Source organism: Scomber scombrus, chromosome 18 (assembly GCF_963691925.1).
Source record: "Scomber scombrus chromosome 18, fScoSco1.1, whole genome shotgun sequence".
Lineage (NCBI taxonomy): Eukaryota > Metazoa > Chordata > Actinopteri > Scombriformes > Scombridae > Scomber > Scomber scombrus.
Genome location: NC_084987.1, coordinates 28,424,184 through 28,444,927, shown reverse-complemented (window position 1 = coordinate 28,444,927; position 20,744 = coordinate 28,424,184). Strand labels below are relative to the sequence as shown.

The window sequence follows — 20,744 nt, the reverse complement described above, 5'->3', positions numbered from 1 at the left end:
CCAGAAGAGGAACATAGATTCAATCAGTGGCTGCATCCAGCAGCTCCAACAGGACATACTAAAGATCAGGTAGTAGCTGCATTGCTGTTATTAATATTGTAAAGTGTTAAAAAAAGACTTTATAAAAGACATAACTATGAAGTGTAAAAAACTAAAATGCATAAATGCAGGATAAGAAATGATGGAAGTAATTTTGACTATTACAGTTGATTTGGGGTACATTTCATTATTATAATAAGTTAAATAAGTTATGCTTAATCACAGCAGTGTATAGTGCTTAATGCGCCATCTATTGTCATGTTTAGGTATTGCAACAACTAACAGATTACAGTAAAATCAGGATTGAAGACACAATAACTAAAATATAGGTGGTGTCTCTTTTTAAGCATATTACCTTATTGGTAACTCTGCTTTAACTGCTGGTATCTTTAGGTGATGTGAGTGAATTTTATCATCATGTCTAATTATAATTTTTTATTCCTCTCTCTGTGGGTCTGAGATACCATACTGGGACAAACCAGGGATCATTATAGTGTTGTGTTATTTTTAGATTGGTTTTCCTTTCTTTTATTTTTTTGCTGCGGTATGAAGTGGTGCTACGGCTTGTTTGAAATGGCATCAAACTGCGCCCCTCCAAACATTTTTGTCACCAGCCGCCACTGGCTGGCATGAAAATCAATGAAGATTTTACTGGCCTCATTAAACCCACAGACCACTTTTATGTTTTATGGTCTTAGTCGTCTCTTTGTATCACTAGTAATATAACTCTCCTCCTAGGTAGAAACAAAGAGAAATATTTGTTTGTTATAATCATCATAATGGTACATGTCTACACATGGAGCAGCTTCTAAACCATACTGTTGAGGTTTCATTTGAAAGAGACCCAACATTCCACATGAGCAGCACTGGGAAGAAAAAACTCCCTTTTAACAGGAAGAAAGCTCAGATAGAAGCAGGCTCACAGTGGGCGGACACACCCGGTCGAGGCAGACTCCTCCTTTCCCGGGCTGTTACTAGCCACGCAAACACGCAAACACGCACACACGCACACAGGCGGAAACCATGACAGCTGTAAGACCGACAGCACAGCACACACAGACGGAGGTAGGCTACCAAGACATGTTTCGCTGAGATTTCCGTCGTCTGTCTTGCATTTATATCACGTAACAGTGTATTGAGATGTTTTAGTGACATTAATATAGTCCATATGACTCCGTGAACGTTTAAAAGTTAAGTAGTACTACATGAGTCACTCTGTGTAGCCTTCATTTTAAATAGAAGTTGCCTAAAGTCATTATTTCGTGTACAGTATTTCATTGAAAAAGAAATCCGTTGTAGTGGTGGGATTACTGTTCAGTGTCAGTAGTAACACTGCCACACTGTAACTTAATCTCTTCATCTAACAGTGTTGACAGTGTGAGTTTCATACACTCAGTATTGACCTGAGCTTAAATAATTAGATACGCATTAATTACTCAGCAGCAACAATCGGTTCTGCCGAATAATGCACAGCAGTGTCTCTTATAACCACAGTTTGGTAGATATCAAATGATTTTATCATCATATAGTCTATTTTATTTTATTTGCTCAACTTTACAAGCAAGCAACACATTCATATTTTCTCATTTAAAACCTAATTTAGCACAACTATCTGAAATCCCATGCTTAAAAACACCAACGAGTTCTCTCTAAGAACAATTGAAAGATCAGTTAAAGCCTTGTAAATTTCAGAGCAACCGCATCATACTAAGCTACTGGCTGTAATAAAACACACACACACAGATCTTTCATCATCATTGATGAACCTGAAACAGAACTGTTACAAAAAGATTTATATCATTTTATACTTTGCCTTAATAATCCTTACAGAGTCTGATAGTTTTCCCTTCAGCTGTGCATGTTACCATGAGGTGCATGCAACATTGGCCAGTGTTCTCTTCTTCTTACCTAGAATTGCACCTGGAGAGAGCTTACAGAACAACTATCAGACCTTTGAATGATTTCCTTGGCGAATTACGCTTAGACCAGGAGACCAGGATATAATTATTAGTCTACTGTGATATATGGTCTACTCTATAGACTGTGGGTCCCCGACCTTCTTTTTCTCTTTTAAAATGTTCTTCACCCCTCACTGGTTCAGAAATGATCTCTCCATGTTCCCCCTCTCAGCCAGGACATAATACAAAAAGAGAGTGGGCATGCATAACAAGTCTATGTTTCTTGGCTGCTTAATTGAACACACAGATAGTCTTTCTGCAATGTTGTATAGGCCTTGGCTTACTTCCTAAACAACATATTATATTTTTTCTTCAAGTCAGACTATTGCCACCCAGTTACTGCTGTTACAGTACATTACAATCAAGCACACCTATTTGTATTGCTTACTGATTTGGGTTCATATTTATGATTTAGATAATACATTAAGATATATATATTTTTAAACTCATATTTTTTTGTTTACATTAAACTGATATATTATGAATAAATGGAACACAGGACATGTGACTTGTTCTATTCTTAATCTCTAAACTGCAGCTAAACTAATGATGGTGCAACATCCCCATTGCACTTCATGCCTTTTGCAGATGGCTCTCACTCAAATAACAGCACAAAAACATTTTTGTAAACTCCATTTTTGTCTTTCTGTATGTTAGTGATGTCAGAGTCTACGGGCCGTTGTTCCTCTGTCTCCTCCAACTCTTCCATCTCTCTGGTGGAGATCAAAGCTGACACTCATCTAGTTCTCCAAGCTTTCCTCCATCGAACCCTTTCCATCCCTCCGAAAAAGAGGCCTGGCAATGTAGGAGGTGCTTACAGGGATCACAACAAGTACAGGTAATGGAACTTACTGCTCTGAGCTTCTGCTGTTGTGTTCTTTTGTGTTTGTTCTTTTTTGTGTCACTTTTTTCAACAACACACTCATTTCCACTTACCTCAGAGTGGGTTCTGGTTCTTTAAAGTATGTCTTGATCCACTTGTTCCATATTTTCATTTCTTTTAACCTATAAATGTGTGTATGCCACACAAACAGCAGATTATGGCTCAATATCCTTACTGATAAACTTAAATCCCAGTTATCAATAAAAGGGGGAAGGAGACAGCTTTGTCAACTTCTGTGCAGAGGACATGTTTAGATATATTTATAGATAGATATGTATTTATTGTCATTGCATATAAAACACAAGGACATTTCGTTTGTAGCACCAAAAAATCAGCATAAAAGGGGCATAAATAAAGGTTAAAGTAATAGATAATGCACAGATAAGTAACACAATAATAAATAAATAATACAAATAAAAGTAATAAGGATAACAATAATGTTCAGGTCATTTGCATTTGTCCATCTAACTCTAGCACTTGTACTGTTCATCAGGTGAGTGTATGTGTGTTTTTATGAGAGTAGTGTGTGTGTGTGTGTGTTTATGTTTGAGGAGAGAATCCACAGCTCTTGGTTCTCAGCCTGTTTATGCGTAAAGCAGGCATAGAATGTAATGATGTGACAGCTGAATACCAAATCATTTGGTCTCAAATGTCATGTAATTCCACTCGATCATAAAGTGAGATCCCAATGTCAGGATTTTTAAGCTTTGACTGGAACTCTTATGTGAATATATACATTTCCATCTATGTCATGTTTTCACACCCTGTGCAGTAGGGCTGGGCAATAAAAAAGTAACAATAATTACAATTACAAATATTTTCCTCAATAGAAATATAACAAATAAATAATAATAAAAAAACAACACTGGCACTCAGTGCATGATCTTGGTCTTCCTGGCTGAAATGCAGCTTTATGCAGATTTATGAGAATAACAAAATGAGAAGGAGGCAAAGTGCTCCACTGTGTTGTTATTAATGTTATGTCTCCAGCAGTGGAAAGCTGCCTCTCTGTTTCACTGTAAGCGCTGGGGAAAGGAAAGCCATTGCTATGGAAGACACTGAGTGAGTGCAGGGTTTTTTTTTAGTTTAAAAAAAAAACTTTAATTTATTTTTTACATAGACAAAGAACATGAGATCATCATGGGTGTTTTTATTATTTATCTCGGTAGCTACCTCCCCCCAGAATGACTGGATTTTCGGACAGGCCCAAAAAACATGAAAGTGATTAGCCATAGAGGTTCCACATTGTCTCCAACAGAAGCCTCGGCTCTGTGTGCCTGTTTGCAGTGCTGTTATCTCACTACATTCTTCCAGCCGAAACCTCTCATCGATCTTGAGTTTGCAGTGGTCGCATGTGTCTCACATATTTCCATCCAGATCTCTTCTGATATTTGTGTTTCTGACTCCCTCTCCCATTTTTGTTTAATGGATATCATAGAATGATTTTTAGAAGCTTGTATACTTCCATATATTCTTGAGACCAACTTTTTAATTGTCTTTTTTTTGGTATGCATCATGAAATATAGAAATCAAATTGTATTCCTTCTCCTCTTTGATTTGTAATTTTTTATTATAATAATTTCTGACTTGGAGGTATCTATGAACGTCCTGCTTTTCCAGTGCAAATGTGTCTGAAAGTGACTCATAACTCTGAAATGTTCTGTTTGAGATGAGGGAACAGAAAGCAGAGCTGGGGACTCGGACTCGAGTTGCACTTAAGTCTCACTAACTGTGACTTCAGACTCGACTTGGACTCGACCTCAAAAGACTTCAGACTTGACTTCGACTCGAGACTCGCGAACAACCTTTATTTCATGTTATTATTATTATTCTCATTATTTATCTGTCATTCATCTTTTTGTATGATCTCTGGCTCTGAGCTAGATGTAAACACCAACGTCATGCCACGCGCATGCGCCATGTGTGAAGCGCGCATCTTCAGTATCAGACATTGACAATGGCGAGTGCGATAAGTTCAGCAGGAGCCTCAGATCATTACGTTTGGATACAAAGCCTTCACACTCCCGTTTTTCCCTGGTTCTCCCATATATCGAACCCATCTCCCGCCGCCCTCCCGTCATTTCTCCCGTAATTGACAAGCCCCAAAATTTGTTTGTTAATAATAATAAGCAGCGCACAATAGCAAAGGTTTTATTTTGAAAGCTCAGACAGGAAACCACCGCAACTCCGTTATTTAGTGCCACTAACTTAGTGGCTCCGCTACTAATTATTAAAAAACACAACGTTGCATTAACTATGGTCATTTTATATATATATATATTTTATAATATCCCCACACATTCCCTGCTGTGTGTTGTGTTAAGCAGAAGATAAAAGGTGTGTTTGTACCACAGTGTTAAACTGCAGTGTTTCTGTGATGTTCATGTTTTGTTCATTTTGTTATATTTTACAACATTGTTAAAATAATTATTTTTTTGTTGAAGAAAATACAGTTATGGAATTGAAATAATTCTTAGTGTATGTTTCTTCACATCACATTGCAGTAGATTCTCTATAGTGAACCTACAATTGATACATTTTCATACTGTCCTATATCAAGGTCTAGGTCAAGGTAATAGCCGAAGGTAGATTTGGTAACAGTTTCAGGAGAGGACATCTCAACATACAAACAGATACATACATACAAACTTCAGTGACAGCAGACAGTTAAAACACCACAAAAACAGACATGGGCAGGTGCTCGCAAGGCTAACTGATCAGGATGAAGGATTGTACAGCTCTAAGGTCAGAATTTGAATTTGATTTAGTGTTTGCGAGAGACTTGAGACTTGACTCGGACTCTTGACCAGAGACTTGAGACTTGACTTGGACTTGACCCTCAAAGACTTGAGACTTGACTTGGACTTGTAAAAAATGACTTGTAAACAGCTCTGACAGAAAGACGTGATACCTCAACTAGCCCACTGTTTAAAGCCCCAGTATAATAAGGGTTTCAATTGTGCAGCATAATAATAATCCTGTAAGCATGGTAACGCTCTTCCTCCCTTCTCTTTTTTCAGCTGCAGTGTCTTGAACTTAACTCTAGGTCTTCTATTGTTACAAACGAACCTGGAGATCCAGGCATTCCACTCATCAAATTGTTTTTGGGGTACCTCTAGAGGCAATGACTGGAAAAGATAAAGAAACCGTGGCAACACATTCATTTTAATTATTTCTATTCTATTACTCATATCTAGTGGGAGGAGGGTCCATTTAGAGATGTCAGATTTGATCTCTTTATTAACGAGGCCGTATTGTTTTCAAAAAGTTTTGACATATCTTTAGTAAGGTTTATTCCTAAATATTTTATTTTGGGTGAGTCCCATTTAAAATTATATTTCCCCTTTGTATCTGGGTGGGGTGTATAATTGAATGTGAGGGTTTGTGTTTTTTGAATATTTAGCTTATATCCAGAATATGAATTATATTTTTTTAGCAGGGACATCAATTTAGGGATGCTTGAGTCTGGGTTTGTAATAAAAAATAGAACATCATCTGCAAACATACAAGACTTATGTTCTTCTCCTCTAATCATAATCCCCTTTATCTCAGAGTCCTCTCTAATTGCTTGAGCCAAAGGTTCAATAAATAATGTGAATAGGGTCGGGCTCAGGGGACAGCCCTGGCGTGTCCCTCTTTCTAAATAAATAGTTTGCGACAGGTGTCCATTGACCCTGATCCTGGCTGTTGGAGAGAAGTATAACGCTCTAATACATCTTTGAAGCCGAATCTTGCAAGTACCCTGTATGGATATTCCCAACCCACCGAGTCAAAAGCCTTTTCGGCGTCTAGTCTGACCAACATTGCACTGATGTTTTCTTATGTAATATGACTCATCACTTGTAGTGTTCTCCTTAAAGGGGCTAAATGCGATTTATTTCACTGCTAGACGTCGCAGCTCTGGCTTTCAAAACAAAGGTTCCAGAACAACACACACAGAGGGCGTGTGACGTAACTCTCTACTCCAACCAAAAATATTCCACTCCAAAGAAACATAGCAAAAATAAAATTCCTTTATTAATATAAAGCTGTATTTCGCATATAGCCCCTTTAAATTGTCCTGTGTCTGTCTATTTAATACAAAGCCTGTTTGATCTAAATCTACCAGCTCCGGGACAATGGATTCCAATCTCTTAGATAGGATTGAAGCAAATAATTTATAGTCTACATTTAAGACTGATATTAGTCTGTATGAGCTGCATTCCTTTTCATCTTTTCCTTCTTTTGGGATGATAGAGATAACTGCTTCCTTCCATGATTGGGGGGCTTCCCCTGTTCTCAGTGTATGATTAAAACAGTTAAGCAGAACAGGTGTTATCTGAAGCTTAAATGTTTTATACCACTCGGACGGATAGCCGTCCGAACCTGGAGCCTTATTAGCTTTCAATCTTGAAATGGCTTTATTCAGTTCTTCTGCTGTTATCTCAGCAATAATGTCTTTATTTTGTTGTTCTCCTGTAGATGGTAGGTCTAATGAACTTAGAAAAGTCTCTATTGTTGTAATATCTGCCATGGTCGGTTGGGTATATAGGTCATTATAATATAGTTCAAAAGCTCGTTGAATATCCTCTGAATCACTGCAAACCTTTTATGTCTTGGGGTTCCTGATCTTATGAATCGTATTCTTTCCCCGTTGTTTTCGTATCCTCCAGGAAAGCAGTTTCATCGCCCGAGGCCCCGTGTCATAATACCTACCTAATCGTTTTTCGATTTCCTCATCATATATACCATTTATATCTTGTTTAATTGTGTTTATTCTAGTTAATATCTGAGGATCTTTTTGTTCAACGTGTCTAATTTCTAATGACTTCATTTCCTCCTGTAGTTCAACAAGTCTTCTCGGTTTTTCCTTATTCCGAAAGGTCGTGAGGGCAATAATTTTACCTCGAACGACTGCCTTTGCTGCGTCCCATAAAGTGTTTGGAGACACCTCTCCATTATCATTATTTTGTAAATATGTTTCAAATTCCTGTTGAATCTGTTTCTGAACTGTTTTGTCATTTAAAATGCTCTTATTAAGTCTCCAGAGTGTATTTTTCCGTTGATTAGTTAGGTGCAGAGTTAGGTACACCCCGGAATGATCAGATTCGTCTCTAATCCCTATTTTACAGTCCCTGACTCTGTGCCAGTCTGATTTATATATAAATAAATAATCAATTTGTGAATATACAGAGTGACATGTGGAATAATAGGTGAACTGTTTAATCTCCTGGATGAGACTCTCTCCACACGTCAATCAGACCCAGGTCTGCAAGCATCCGCTGGACTAAAATGGCATTTGGTCTTTTCTTTTGGCGCTGATTAGATGTATCTAATTTAGGATGAAGTTGGACATTAAGATCACCACCATAAATTAGAATCCCCTGTGTTTCAAAGACTATCAATTGAAATAATTTCTTGAAAAACTTTTTTTTGCTCCCTGGGGGGCTAATTAAAGTTACTTCTTCATTATCTAATTTGCCCTTTACTAAAACAAATCTCCCTTCCTTGTCTTTCACTTCTGAAATAAATTCAAAATGTACTGCATTAGGGATCAGTATAGCCACTCCCCTCCTACGGCCTGATTTATGAGATGAGTAATAAGAGGACAGATGAGTCTCCTGCCAAATAACTACCTGGAGCTTTTCTCGTTTCATTTTAGCTATAATTTTACTCCTTTTAATCAGATTATGCAGCCCATTGACATTTAGCGTGACTATCTTATATTCCCGATGATGCATATATTCTTTTCAACCTGTGTACACCTGTGTAACATTACCTATGGTATCTCAATCAAGAACAATGAACAACAAAACAGAAAAAACAAAACCAAAGACTTCCAAGTCCGAAGTTCAAATAAAACTTCAAGTTCAGAGGAGATGCTCGCGTCCGTCGAGGGCCTCTCGTCGGTGTCAGAGAAGATACTAGTCTACACCGGCAACATTTCCCCATAACCGGTATAAAGTTCCATCTTATCAAGCTCAGTAAATAATAATATTAAGTCTCTTTGTAAATTGGCAGAGAATTAAGACACGAGTATAAGGATAAGAATAAGCACTTTTAGGACAGGGAATTAAGTTCCTTAGTAAACTGAAAATTAAATTGCTAAAGTGTCTTCTTTTGAGGTATAAAAATGCAACATAGGTAAGTTTGAGGAATTACTTAAACTCTCATAGTAAGTAGACAGAAATCAAAAACTCAAAAGCTGGATGGCTCCAGCCGGCAGCCACTCACCCCGCGATAGTGTGGAGATGTTTACCCTCGGGCGCTTTACTCGCCAGCAATCGATGCTCCCGGTGGAGCACGCTGAAAGCTCCATAGTCTCTCTCTTATCCCCCTGTGGTCCACTACCTGTCTGCGGCGATCTGCACCTGCCTTCTCCCACGTTGCCAGTCTCCGCTGCTTCAACGCTGCAGAGTCTGGCTCCTTAATGTTTTCCATAGGGAATCCTCTCTTCTTCAGGTCTTTAGCCGCCTCTGCCACGCTCTCATAGACCTGGGTGCCGCTATCAAAAAACACCTTCAACTTAGCTGGATGTGGCGTTTGGAAGCGGACTCCTTTGGCTTTGAGCTCTCTCAGTATCCCCACATATGCCTTTCTTTTATTCAGAATCTCGGGAGGGGAATCTTGGTCAAAATAAATCCTTTTCCCCTCGTAGCTGTATTCCGAGGTCCATGTCCACGATGGGCAGGCCGACTTCTGATTTTATTAACTTTGTTACAAACTCTGCTAGATTGGACCCCTCTGATTCCTCCGGTAGTCCGTATATACGGAGATTATTCCGACGTGAGCGTGCTTCTAGCTCGGGTGAGAGCCTCCTTCGCTGCCACGTCCCATTCTTCAATGTCGGATATGCGCTGTTCGGCCTTCATGTCGTTACGAAAGGAAAGTCGGAATTCACTCATTTCACTTTTAAGATCCGACCTGAGGTCACGAATCTCGTTATAGATGTCCTGCATGACGGGGCTAGCTACTGCCTCGCCAGCGTCGCCATTGTTCTCATTGCTTTCCTCCTCGCTGTATGTTTCTTCAACTATCTCACCTTTATCTTTACCTTTATATATTTTGTGTGTGTGTGTTCTTCAGTGGGGATAAATATAAAGCAGGGTTTTTAGGCTGCCATTCGCTTCAATGCCACCAGAAGTCTCCCGAGTGCAGGGTTTTTGATGTGTTATTTCTTTACTTCAGAGTTGGTTTAAATAATTTAATACTGCGGTCTGATTGCTGCTTCACTCCTCTAATGTTAGACATACTTCATGTTCATCATGCAAAGTTATTTCTTTTAGTCATTAAATCAAATCATACTGGAACCCCTGTTTTTTTTAAGATGAATTCTAAGATAATTCTAGTGTGTGAACACTGTAGAGTGTCCAAGTGCTGCTCTGCCCTCACAGTTGAGTTCACCCTTTTTCATTCTTTAACATCAAATGCCAGAATTTTCAACAAAGGCAGGCCTTTAAGTTTGATAGGCAAGTATTATCCTTTAAAACCCTTTGAAATGTTGCAGTCAGCCATCTTACAGTTGTGCTGCTGTATTACGCTGCAGCACACATACTGTTTAGATATTTTGTGGAGGAAAAAGGAATAAAAAAGGATTTTACTTAATTTTACTCAGGCATATTTTTGTGTTAAAAAAAGATTTCATCATTGTAATTGTTTTTAATGTTTTACCTCAGATTCCCTCTACTGTTTGGAAACACCTGTCTGATTTTTGAACTTTCACTCAGGAGTAATCAGCAAACAGCCTTTACACTTGATGATTCAGCATTTATCATGATAACTGATATGTGATTTTTAATTGTGATAATATTTTTGTCTGTATTGCCCAGACTTACAGTGCAGTATGCAATGTTCAGAGTACTCTCACAAATAGATGGTGAGGTATCTGGGTGAAATCTTCAAGGCTTATAGATTGCACTACGATGGTAGTCTTGTTTGGGACATGGCTTTTGTCCCCAATTGCACAAGCTGTCCCCAATGAACTGGTCCTATGTCTGAAATGTGTTCCCAAAAGTAGCAATACAATTTAAAATGTACATAAAAATAGTGCCAAATATACAATTCACCATGGCAACAGGTAGATACAAAGGCAGATCTTCCTCTTTCACTGCAGTTGAGCTAGAAATGTCAATGCATACACTTGTGGACTATGAACATGCATATCTTTTTAAGGTAAAATGGGAATGAGTTCAACAGCTTTGTATTTCATGATGCATATTAATGATTATTATTTTTTATTGTGGTTATACATTAAGAAAAGTAATTGTATATCAGAACTGAAGTTCCATCAAGATGGGACAAATGATCAGGGACAAATGTGTTGCACCCTGAATTCTAATTGTGTTGAATCATGGGATACCTATACTATACCAGCCATACTGTACTTTGATGCTTTCTTTTGCTAGCTCCAAGCCACAGCCAAATACAAAGGATGGTTGGGATCCTCAGACTGAAGATGTCACTAACACCACACGTGATCTTGTCAAAGACCGTAAATGCTCATTGGACAGGGACAACAAGCCAAAACTGTTGCACCTCAGAGACCAATCAGAAGTAAGCAACTGTTATTTTTATTAGGCACTAAAAGAATTATCTTTTCAGTGACATAGGAGCTGATGGTACAAATATATCTCAACACTTTATCCTGTCAGTGTATCATGTGTATCATCTAATTACACACACATTCATACTCGGCCATGCCAAGGTGCCTGCTCATCAAGAGGATCTAATGCATTCACACTGATGGCACAGCCTTTTGGAGCGGTTTGGGGTTAAGAATCTTTGCCCACGGACACTGCAGACTGGAGGAGTCGGAAATCAACGGCTGATCTACCGATTATGGACAACCTACTTCTTCTTCTGCTTCTTCTTCTTCTTCTTCTTCTTCTTCTTCTTCTTCTTCTTCTTCTTCTTCTTCTTCTTCTTCTTCTTCTTCTTCTTCTTCTTCTTCTTCTTCTTCTTCTTCTTCTTCTTCTTCTTCTTCTTCTTCTTCTTCTTCTCTCATTCTCATTCTTCTTTTTCTCATTCTTCTTCTCCTTCTCATTCTTCTTATTGTTATTATCATTAGCATTAGCATTAGCATTATTATAACCTGTATTTACCTTGTAATCTCACTGAGATCAAGAAAAAAAAAAGGAAGCATATCCAGATAAACAAAAGCTAATTACAGCATCAGACACATCAAAAATCATGACACTCTTAGTTTTGACCAAAAGAACCTGTTCACAAGGCAGGGCAGGTCATCTACTCATTTGAAGATCAGCAGTTCGATTCCTGGCTCCTCTCAAAATACTGAACCTCAAATGACTCCAGATGGCTGTGCCCGTGGTGTAAGGATGTGTGTGAATGGTTAGTCTCCTACTGATGACCCTGTGTGGTAGCTCCTGTCATCAGTGTATGAATGTCTGTGAATGGGTGAATGTGACATGTAGTGTGAAAGCGCTTTGAGTGGTTGAACAAGCAGAAATGGGCTATAGAAATACAGTCTATTTAAAACTTACCATTTTTACAGGATGATGTCAAATCCCCCTCCTCAACATCAGAAGACGATGACAGTGAGAAGAAGAAGCAGCAGAAGAAACTGAACAAAAAGAAAATTAAAAGAAAGATCTCCAAGTTCTTCAGGTTAAAGTTAGAGAAAGAGAAGGAGAAAGAGGGTGATGGATCTCATCCTCAGAGGCCTTGCTCATTGCCTATCACCACAGAACCAGAGCCTAAACCAACCATCATCTCTCCTAGTAAGTTCCTCCATTACACTATTAAACTACACAAACCAGAGTATTTTAAACCATTTTTCCAGTGTATCTTAAAACAATAGTGGGGCATCCAAAATGAATATGAAACAGGTTTTTCTTGCCATAATCATTCCTCCTGTTAATACTGCCCATTAAGAGATCCCTTCATAATGGTCTTTCAGTGTAATTGATGGGGGACAAAAATACAAAATATATTTAGAAGATTATCTTACAATAATGTGAAGCTCCATCCATTAGCAAGTTAGTCAAAAATGTAGATAACTTCCAAAGTTACAGCATTTTTTATACCAAATTCTTTTTTTTCTTCTTTTTTCTTTTTAACTATCCTTCCACTTTAACTCAGGAGTGGAAGAATAGTCAGACAGGAACACAAAAAGCTAGATAAATAGAAGATAGAACGTTCTATTGTCATTATATTTTACGTATAATGAGATTACAGGTGCCAACAAATGTTATACTAAAAATTCTGTACATTTGGTAGATATCACTGAAGATATGAAAAAAGTACTCCTGAAGCCTAGGAGTCCTCCTAAATGGCACCAAAAGTTCTATCTATCTATTAAAGTTTCCTCTTAAGCTGCTGAGAGGAGCTATTAGTAAGGACACGAGAGAACTCCTGAACCTTGATGCTGAGGATGACATCATGTTGTATGAATAAGCTCTATCACTGGCTACATCCAAGTTCTCTTAACCTGGAAATCATTCTGGTCTGCTCCCTTGAAGGCTGTTCCAAATAGCTTCTTTTGCTCTGAGGAGTGAGAATGGATCTGAGCAAGCAAACATTAGACCATTCTTCATGGAATCTTTCAACAGCCAACCCACCCCTTTTTGGGAAATCAGTTACTGATTGGACGCTGCTGTTGATCAGACTGCTCTGACACTAAATCACTTCTAGTTTAGACTGGAGTGCTCAAAATAATATGTGCATACAAAATACAATTTGTACCCATGCTTTGGTTAATTTGTATGCACAAGATATAATTTGTTCTCACATTTTAAGCATCATGTGCACAAGATAAGTGTATAAGTGAGAGCCAGCACAACAGACCAGCCTTTCTCCCCAGAGCATGAAGTGCAGTGTACCTGCTGCATTTAATTAAGTTTTAATATGTTTTCAGGTAAGAAAGTAAGTATGTAGATTTCCATGTCAGTGTTTTAAATAACACCTGTTTGTGAATCAGCTTAAATGTTTTCAGAGATGTGAGACCAGCTGTTCATCTCAGCTGTTAGCAGCTAGAGTCCTGCATCCAGGAGGAATATGATCTGATGAAATAATCTGTGATGCTCATTGGTGATTTACTGCTGGCTCTAATGTCTGTAGCATTTCCATATATGAGAACGATTTATACCTTGTGTGCACAAGTTAATCAAAACATGGAAACAAATTATATATTGTGTGCATGAATGAACTAAAAATGGGAATGAATTGTATTATGTGTGCACATTATAACATTTTCAGTACTTTTTCAGTACTAAAACGTGGCCTTGATTTCTTTTGCCCATGTCCATAGTGAGAGTGACTAAAACACAAGAAAAGATTAAAGTGAGGGAAACATGGATGGAATTAAGGGAATTGACATGTACCAACTATGTCCACAGTGATTGGTTGACAGGTCTGTGTCAATGCAGTTTAAAGAATCATTTCTTTAATACATCTATAGATGGTAAATGATTCTGAAAGACGACTGTTATACATCTGAAATGACAGCTGGTCTCTACTGGTGTTTGTATGGTCAAGTGTTTAGGTTGCTGGACAGCTAGGTTATGGGCATCTAGTGAGGTGAAAACCAGAATTGTATTTTTTTTTTTTTTTTTTTAATTTCAAAGAGATTCAAAGAGCTTCATGATTTTATGGGGGAATGATGAGTTATTATTGTTTACTATTATTGTTGTTGTGAAATTATTTGTCCTATGACATCACTTTTTTATATTTGATTATTTATGATAATAGGGAAATAGTCCTCAATGTGGGCCACACAAGAGAGGTGAATTGCAGTTATGATTGGTAATCATATTACCTATGATTCTGCAGGGGTATAAGGTATTTTAAGATTAAACAAGTTCACTTTAGTTACATGCATTATTTATTCCTAAACATTACAAACAAGTAATAAACACTATGCAATTTTACAAAGAAGACACATGAGGGAAAGGGAAACTGGTACACAAGGCTATGGCTTGTGAAAGATTCAAATGCATGATGCAGTTATCTATTGTGTAGTTGGTATGAAAGACCTGATATACAGATGGCAAACTGTTATGGCTCACGGAAGCAGTGAGCCATAACAAAGGAGAGCTTCTGGTTTAGGCACTCCTAGTCTTGATCCTTAACTCATGACTCTAGATATTGATGTTTCACTTCCTGTTCTTGTTGTTCTGAATCTCATACCAGAGTAGTAAAAGGCATTCCATATGTATGGCAGAAAGCAAGAAGACAAAGACAAAAACAAGAAAAACCAGTTAGCAACCTGGAGTCTTAGATAAGAGACTGTTTTAAAGTTTCGGTCTGCCCGCCGAGATGGTGGATTCTGGCCAATCCAAGGGGTTGTAGAATTCTCAGGGAGCATAGTCAGTTACTTCCTGTCCACAGACAGGCAAGTACAACTTCTGAATGGGGTAATTATTTTAATAAAAGTCTTTACAATATAGCAATTACATTATTTTGCATAAAGCTTTAGCATTCTGAAAATGAAACAAGCTGAAAAGTACTTAACAAGATGTTAGCCTTATCAAGGATGATGAAGATATGTTAATGGTACATTCCTTAGCTGAAAGTCAGTGGAGTAAAACGTGGTCTGGGACGCATCTAACCACATATATTTTGTAGTGTAAATGCTAATGCATCCTGATGTGTCCCAGGCCAGGACGTTACAGGAAAGTATGTCATCAGTGCAGGACATGGTGTTTGTTTTGGTAAATGGTTGAAAGAATGGAGAGGAGTAATCTAAACAGTTGGAATACCCTATACATGTATATTAAGTGATGTAGGCTGCAACCAAATCAGGACACAAGTGGTCAGCTTGAGACTGCTCCAAACGCATAATAAAGACAGGTGGAAACAGCAATGTATCTTGGCTGTCCACTTGTGATGGTATAACCTGAGACACATTTTATGGTCAGGTGTACACAGGGCTTATATATGAGATGTTCTGCAGCAAGTTCCCCTTGTTGTTGTTGATGTTGTTAACTGGTGGCACAATTTCAAAAAGGACTTCATTTGCAAACAGCAAATCAATCAATCAATCTTTTAATCAGTCATGTTCCTTACCAAAGAGGAAACTCTTAATGAGAACTTTTAGAGCCATTTACTACTGGTAAGATAAGAACCTTTGTGATTACAGTCCATGCTCGATGAAACCACTTGTCCTGTGTTGTCCTTTGAGAAAAAATCCAGAGACCAAAGACCAAAAATGTTTCATAATGGTCTCCTCGCTATCTAACTTGCAGACACGAACACATCTTGTCTGTTGAACAAGTCACCAAACAAATTAATCAGGAAAAAGTGCACTGCTAACTTCTGCCAGCTGTTGTCAAACAGTGATGGCTGAGACGAAATAGAGCATTTCCCCAAAGACCCTTTTTCCTCCTTAAAAATCCAATACAATTTCAGTTGGAATTGAAGCTAAAATGTTACTGATTATATTTGGTTTTCTTGTGTGTATATAAACATACTTATTGACATTAGAAAGTGGTTAAAGTAGAATGTTTAACACAGAATGACATCTGAGATACTTGTGTGTGTTGTGTTTGATACAGACCACCCTCCTGGGTTCTATAATGAGGTAGCAGAGAAGCTGGAAGAGATTGCTCAGAGGTCCACCAGTATAAAGAAAGTGAATCCCATCAGCCAGTCTTCCCCAGGTATACACACACACACACACACACACACACACACACACACACACACACACACACACACACCTATCCTTGTTAGCACATTACAATGACTTCATTAAACTGTGTTTAATGTTTTTTGTAAGATAATGTGGCAGTGTGTAGTATTAGTATTATATTGTCTTAGTGGTACTATACGACGGAGTAATTAGTGGTACTATACGACAGAGTAATTAGTGGTACTATACGACAGAGTAATTAGTGGTACTATACGACGGAGTAATTAGTGGTACTATACGACGGAGTAATTAGTGGTACTATACGACAGAGTAATTAGTGGTACTATACGACAGAGTAATTAGTGGTACTATACGACAGAGTAATTAGTGGTACTATACGACGGAGTAATTAGTGGTACTATACGACGGAGTAATTAGTGGTACTATACGACGGAGTAATTAGTGGTACTATACGACGGAGTAATTAGTGGTACTATACGACAGAGTAATTAGTGGTACTATACGACAGAGTAATTAGTGGTACTATACGACGGAGTAATTAGTGGTACTATACGACGGAGTAATTAGTGGTACTATACGACAGAGTAATTAGTGGTACTATACGACAGAGTAATTAGTGGTACTATACGACAGAGTAATTAGTGGTACTATACGACAGAGTAATTAGTGGTACTATACGACGGAGTAATTAGTGGTACTATACGACGGAGTAATTAGTGGTACTATACGACGGAGTAATTAGTGGTACTATACGACGGAGTAATAGGGCCACATGAGGAATTTTTTTTTCTCGCGACGAGATTAAAAAACTTTAAAGTCAGCACTTCGACATTAAACTCGAAATGTCGAGAATAAACTTTACTGTCCAAATTTCTCCTCACCAGCTTGCCAGGGACTCCAGAAATAGGTGAAAAAGTTAGAATTTACAGTGAAAAGGCTGCACTGCAGTGTCTCCTCCAATGTAATATCTGCATTTGACTTGCTGAGCTACTTTAGCTTTTTGCACAAAGAAATCCTGTAATAGAGCTGAAAAAAAAGAAAAAGATGTTCATAGGTTATTAATCTGTAGGGGCATTATAATATAATCTCACAGCTGCAAGCAAATTATATAGTCATTGAGTAAAGGACAATAAAGTCGACCTGGCATGCCGACTTTAATCTCGACATGTCGACTTAAATGTCAACACGCTGAGATTAAAGTCGGCATGATATTTCGACTTTATTCTCGACATTTCAAGTTTAATGGCGTAGTGCTGACTTTAAAGTCGTCATATCAAGTTTAATCTCGTCGCAGAAAAAAATAAATGTTTTTCCTCATGTGGCCCAAATACTCGTCGTAGTACTAGGACACCATAGAGCAGCTGTTTTTTTTTCTGATAACCCCTCAATGGACCATGCTCACAAACTGATGTCATATGCACAAACCTTCTTTGCCACAGTCACTCTACCTCATTGGTTAATGTTTATCAATACAGTGAAATGTTTACAATATTTGCATTCTACATTCTTGCACTTATTTGTGCATCATTTCTAGTCTTTTTGCACTGTTCTTTCCTGGTTTAGTTTTGTATTTGCATCTTATGTTGACGGACTGTTTTGCACTGTTTAATGCAAAATGTAACTCATCTGACCCAGGGAAATATGTCTGAGGAGACAAAAACTAAGAGCTATATGATGCAGTTTCATTGACTTTAAAGTTGTTGGTTCTTTCTTCCAGTAGCTTGTGATAAAGAGGCAGTGGTGCAGCAGCTTGCTAAGATACTCTCTGTTGAAGGAGATTCCATCAACACTAAGGTAGGTGTGCTTTGTACTGAGACTTTGTTTAATTTAGAGGGAGTTTTGCATCATCAGTTAACTGCAGTCAGCCTGATGTGCTCTGTGACGTTTAATACAAAAAGATATTGATAGGACAAAATATTGGTGAGTCTGACTCAAGTCCACATCTTCTAATTATACATATTTTGACAGATCCAGTCGGACCCTTTTCTGCGCTCCGGCTTGACTCGTCTTTCCTATGCATCATTTGCCAAGCTTTTAGACACTTTCAGCAGTAGTCAGGTATCTGAGGCCCCAGCCCTGCTGCCAACAGCTAGTCCAACACTGCAGCGCATGGCTGTCACCATGGAGGTATCACGGCGGATAGTGACAGCCACAGGAACCCAGCGCATGCAAGGTTATGCAGAGTGCTACATGGAGACCTTTGCCCCCTGGGTAAAGAGCCAAGGAGGATGGGTAAGTGATTTAATGAAAACATTTGCAACTTCCATTATGTCCGAATGATCAAATTTTATATATCTTTGGGCTGTTGGTTGATTAAAATATTCAATCCTTATCAATGTGTCAATAGTTTATCACAAATGTAACACCAATAATACCAAATCAATCACGCTTTTTAAAAATATATTACATTTTTAACAGAGACATTTTTCAAGTGCTAATATTCTTATTAACATGGGAATGGACAAGAGGTGCTTACTTTATGCAAATGTATGCATTTATTGTTGGAAGTCAATTAACACTAAACAATAACAAAGATTTCCAATGGGAAAAAAATTGTCCGAAACCTTCACAGGTACAGCAGCCAGCTGAATTCTCTGATTAAAGGTAGTTTTAAAATCAGACAATGTAATTGTGTCCAACCTCATATGGGAAAAATGAAGGCTAACAAAAACAACGTCTTCTGCTATGGGATAAAAACAGGATGATAAAAAAATAAAACAAACAATAAATACAGGTGTTACTCATTTCATTTGTGTGCTTTACCATGGTGCTGCCACATCAGTAAAGGTGGGGATTGCACTATCTTACTGTACATGCTAGGTGGCAGCAGAGTGCTTGAATCCTGATAACAGGATTTTGCAACAGCTGTGGAACTGGATAAATGTATGTAATATGACTCCTGAATAGAAACTTTTCATTTCAACAGATATGTAACCTAAACAACTGTTCTCTGAACAAATAATAAATTAAAGCAAGATGTGCAATATAGAATAACTGTTTGACATCAACATAGCATAAGCATAAGCGTCTATGTCCTATGTCCACAAGACCATGTGTTGCTCGCTTGTGCTGATGTTACAATCCTCTACTGTCACCATGTGCAGGTTGTTGGTGCACACTGCAGTTACTCTTGGATTCATTATTTTAACCCCCTTCTCTGTCGCTGTGGCATTAATGTGGTAATCACATCAATTGAAACGAGTAACATCTGTAAAGTGAACAGGAAACAGTGGAAAGGAAGTTTAAGAAAGAAAATGTGTTGTTCTCTTTGGTCATTATACAGGTTGTGTATCGTCTATACAGCAGTGGCTCTCAATGGCAATTACAGTGCAGTAAATGTCTAGGAATTTGGTAAAATACAACTCCTGAAAATGACAAAAAGTGCACTAGTGCCCTAATTAAAGCTGCAGGCAGCCATGATTGGCCCTATGCACCTTTATGCCGAGGGTGTGTGCTGCACTCGATATGCTGTTATTGCAGAGTAACAAGATGCAGCAATAGATTAACCAGTGGGCAACTGAAATGGATATACATTTTCAAGAATATTGCATATTACACATAGATGATAACATTTGACCCTTGCAGACATGGGCAGATGATGACATTTACACATGGACCACTGAAGCTACAGTATGCAGCTTTATTTTCCTCTGTTCTGCATGTCATCAACCTTTGATTTCATCTTCAGGAGAATGTGGTAGATTTGGAGGAGTGTGTGGAGTACGACTGAGTCCTCAGAGGGGTCTTTTGATTCCAACTTCAAATGCTGAAAACTGATTGACATCAAAGTGAAGAGACGGTTGGACCATGCTTTGCTTTCCTACAACAGATTGTCCATGAACAAGCTTTCCTGGAGTCATCTGGACTGTGAGAAGAGCAGATTCCATAAGCCTTTGTCTGATTATTGTTAGTCAAATCTTACAATAATCACAAGAGGTAACTTCTGCTGAAAGTACATTCACCACAGGTTATTGTTCTCCATGTTTGTAAAAAGAAGCGATTTGTTGTTATTTGTTATTTTGATGTAGATTGTTTAATCAATAGACCTGTCCATCAATTTGAATTTGATAGCAGGTTGTATTGTGTTTTGAGTTTTGGTAGTGGCCAATGGGCAGCCTGTCAACATAGCATCCAATTCTCTCTCTGTCAGAGCATTCCATTTGTTTTATTTTTTGTTTCCTATGCTTTTGTCAACCTTCCTCCAATTTGGTCTGTCAGTTTGCTCTGCTCTCTAGTCCTCATTTTGCTATCTCCCTTTCCTGGGGCAAGATGAATG

The 20,744-nt window shown here is 38.2% G+C and overlaps 1 protein-coding gene across 2 annotated transcripts; it reads left to right on the top strand.

Annotated features, from left to right (window-relative positions):
• Window positions 1–1,059: 1,059 nt before the first annotated feature.
• bcl2l12 (BCL2 like 12) lies at window positions 1,060–20,427 on the top strand. Of its 2 annotated transcripts, none has more exons than XM_062439051.1 (8): window positions 1,060–1,104; window positions 2,655–2,835; window positions 11,265–11,412; window positions 12,371–12,596; window positions 16,371–16,475; window positions 18,189–18,262; window positions 18,437–18,700; window positions 20,157–20,427. In XM_062439051.1, the coding sequence occupies exons 2-8, from the start codon at window positions 2,657–2,659 to the stop codon at window positions 20,196–20,198; spliced, it is 1,038 nt and encodes a 345-aa protein (XP_062295035.1). In that variant the 5' UTR covers window positions 1,060–1,104; window positions 2,655–2,656; the 3' UTR covers window positions 20,199–20,427. The 2 variants fall into 2 exon arrangements, with proteins under 2 accessions (XP_062295035.1, XP_062295034.1); XM_062439050.1 differs by having other exon boundaries at window positions 18,186–18,262.
• Window positions 20,428–20,744: the final 317 nt, after the last annotated feature.

Coding starts and splice junctions, on each gene's coding strand:
- bcl2l12 (XM_062439050.1), top strand. CDS start 2,657: ATGTCAGAGTCTACGGGCCGTTGTTCCTCTGTCTCCTCCAACTCTTCC. Junction 12,597..16,370: donor ACCAACCATCATCTCTCCTA/GTAAGTTCCTCC, acceptor TGTTTGATACAG/ACCACCCTCCTGGGTTCTAT. Junction 16,476..18,185: donor CATCAGCCAGTCTTCCCCAG/GTATACACACAC, acceptor TCTTTCTTCCAG/TAGCTTGTGATAAAGAGGCA.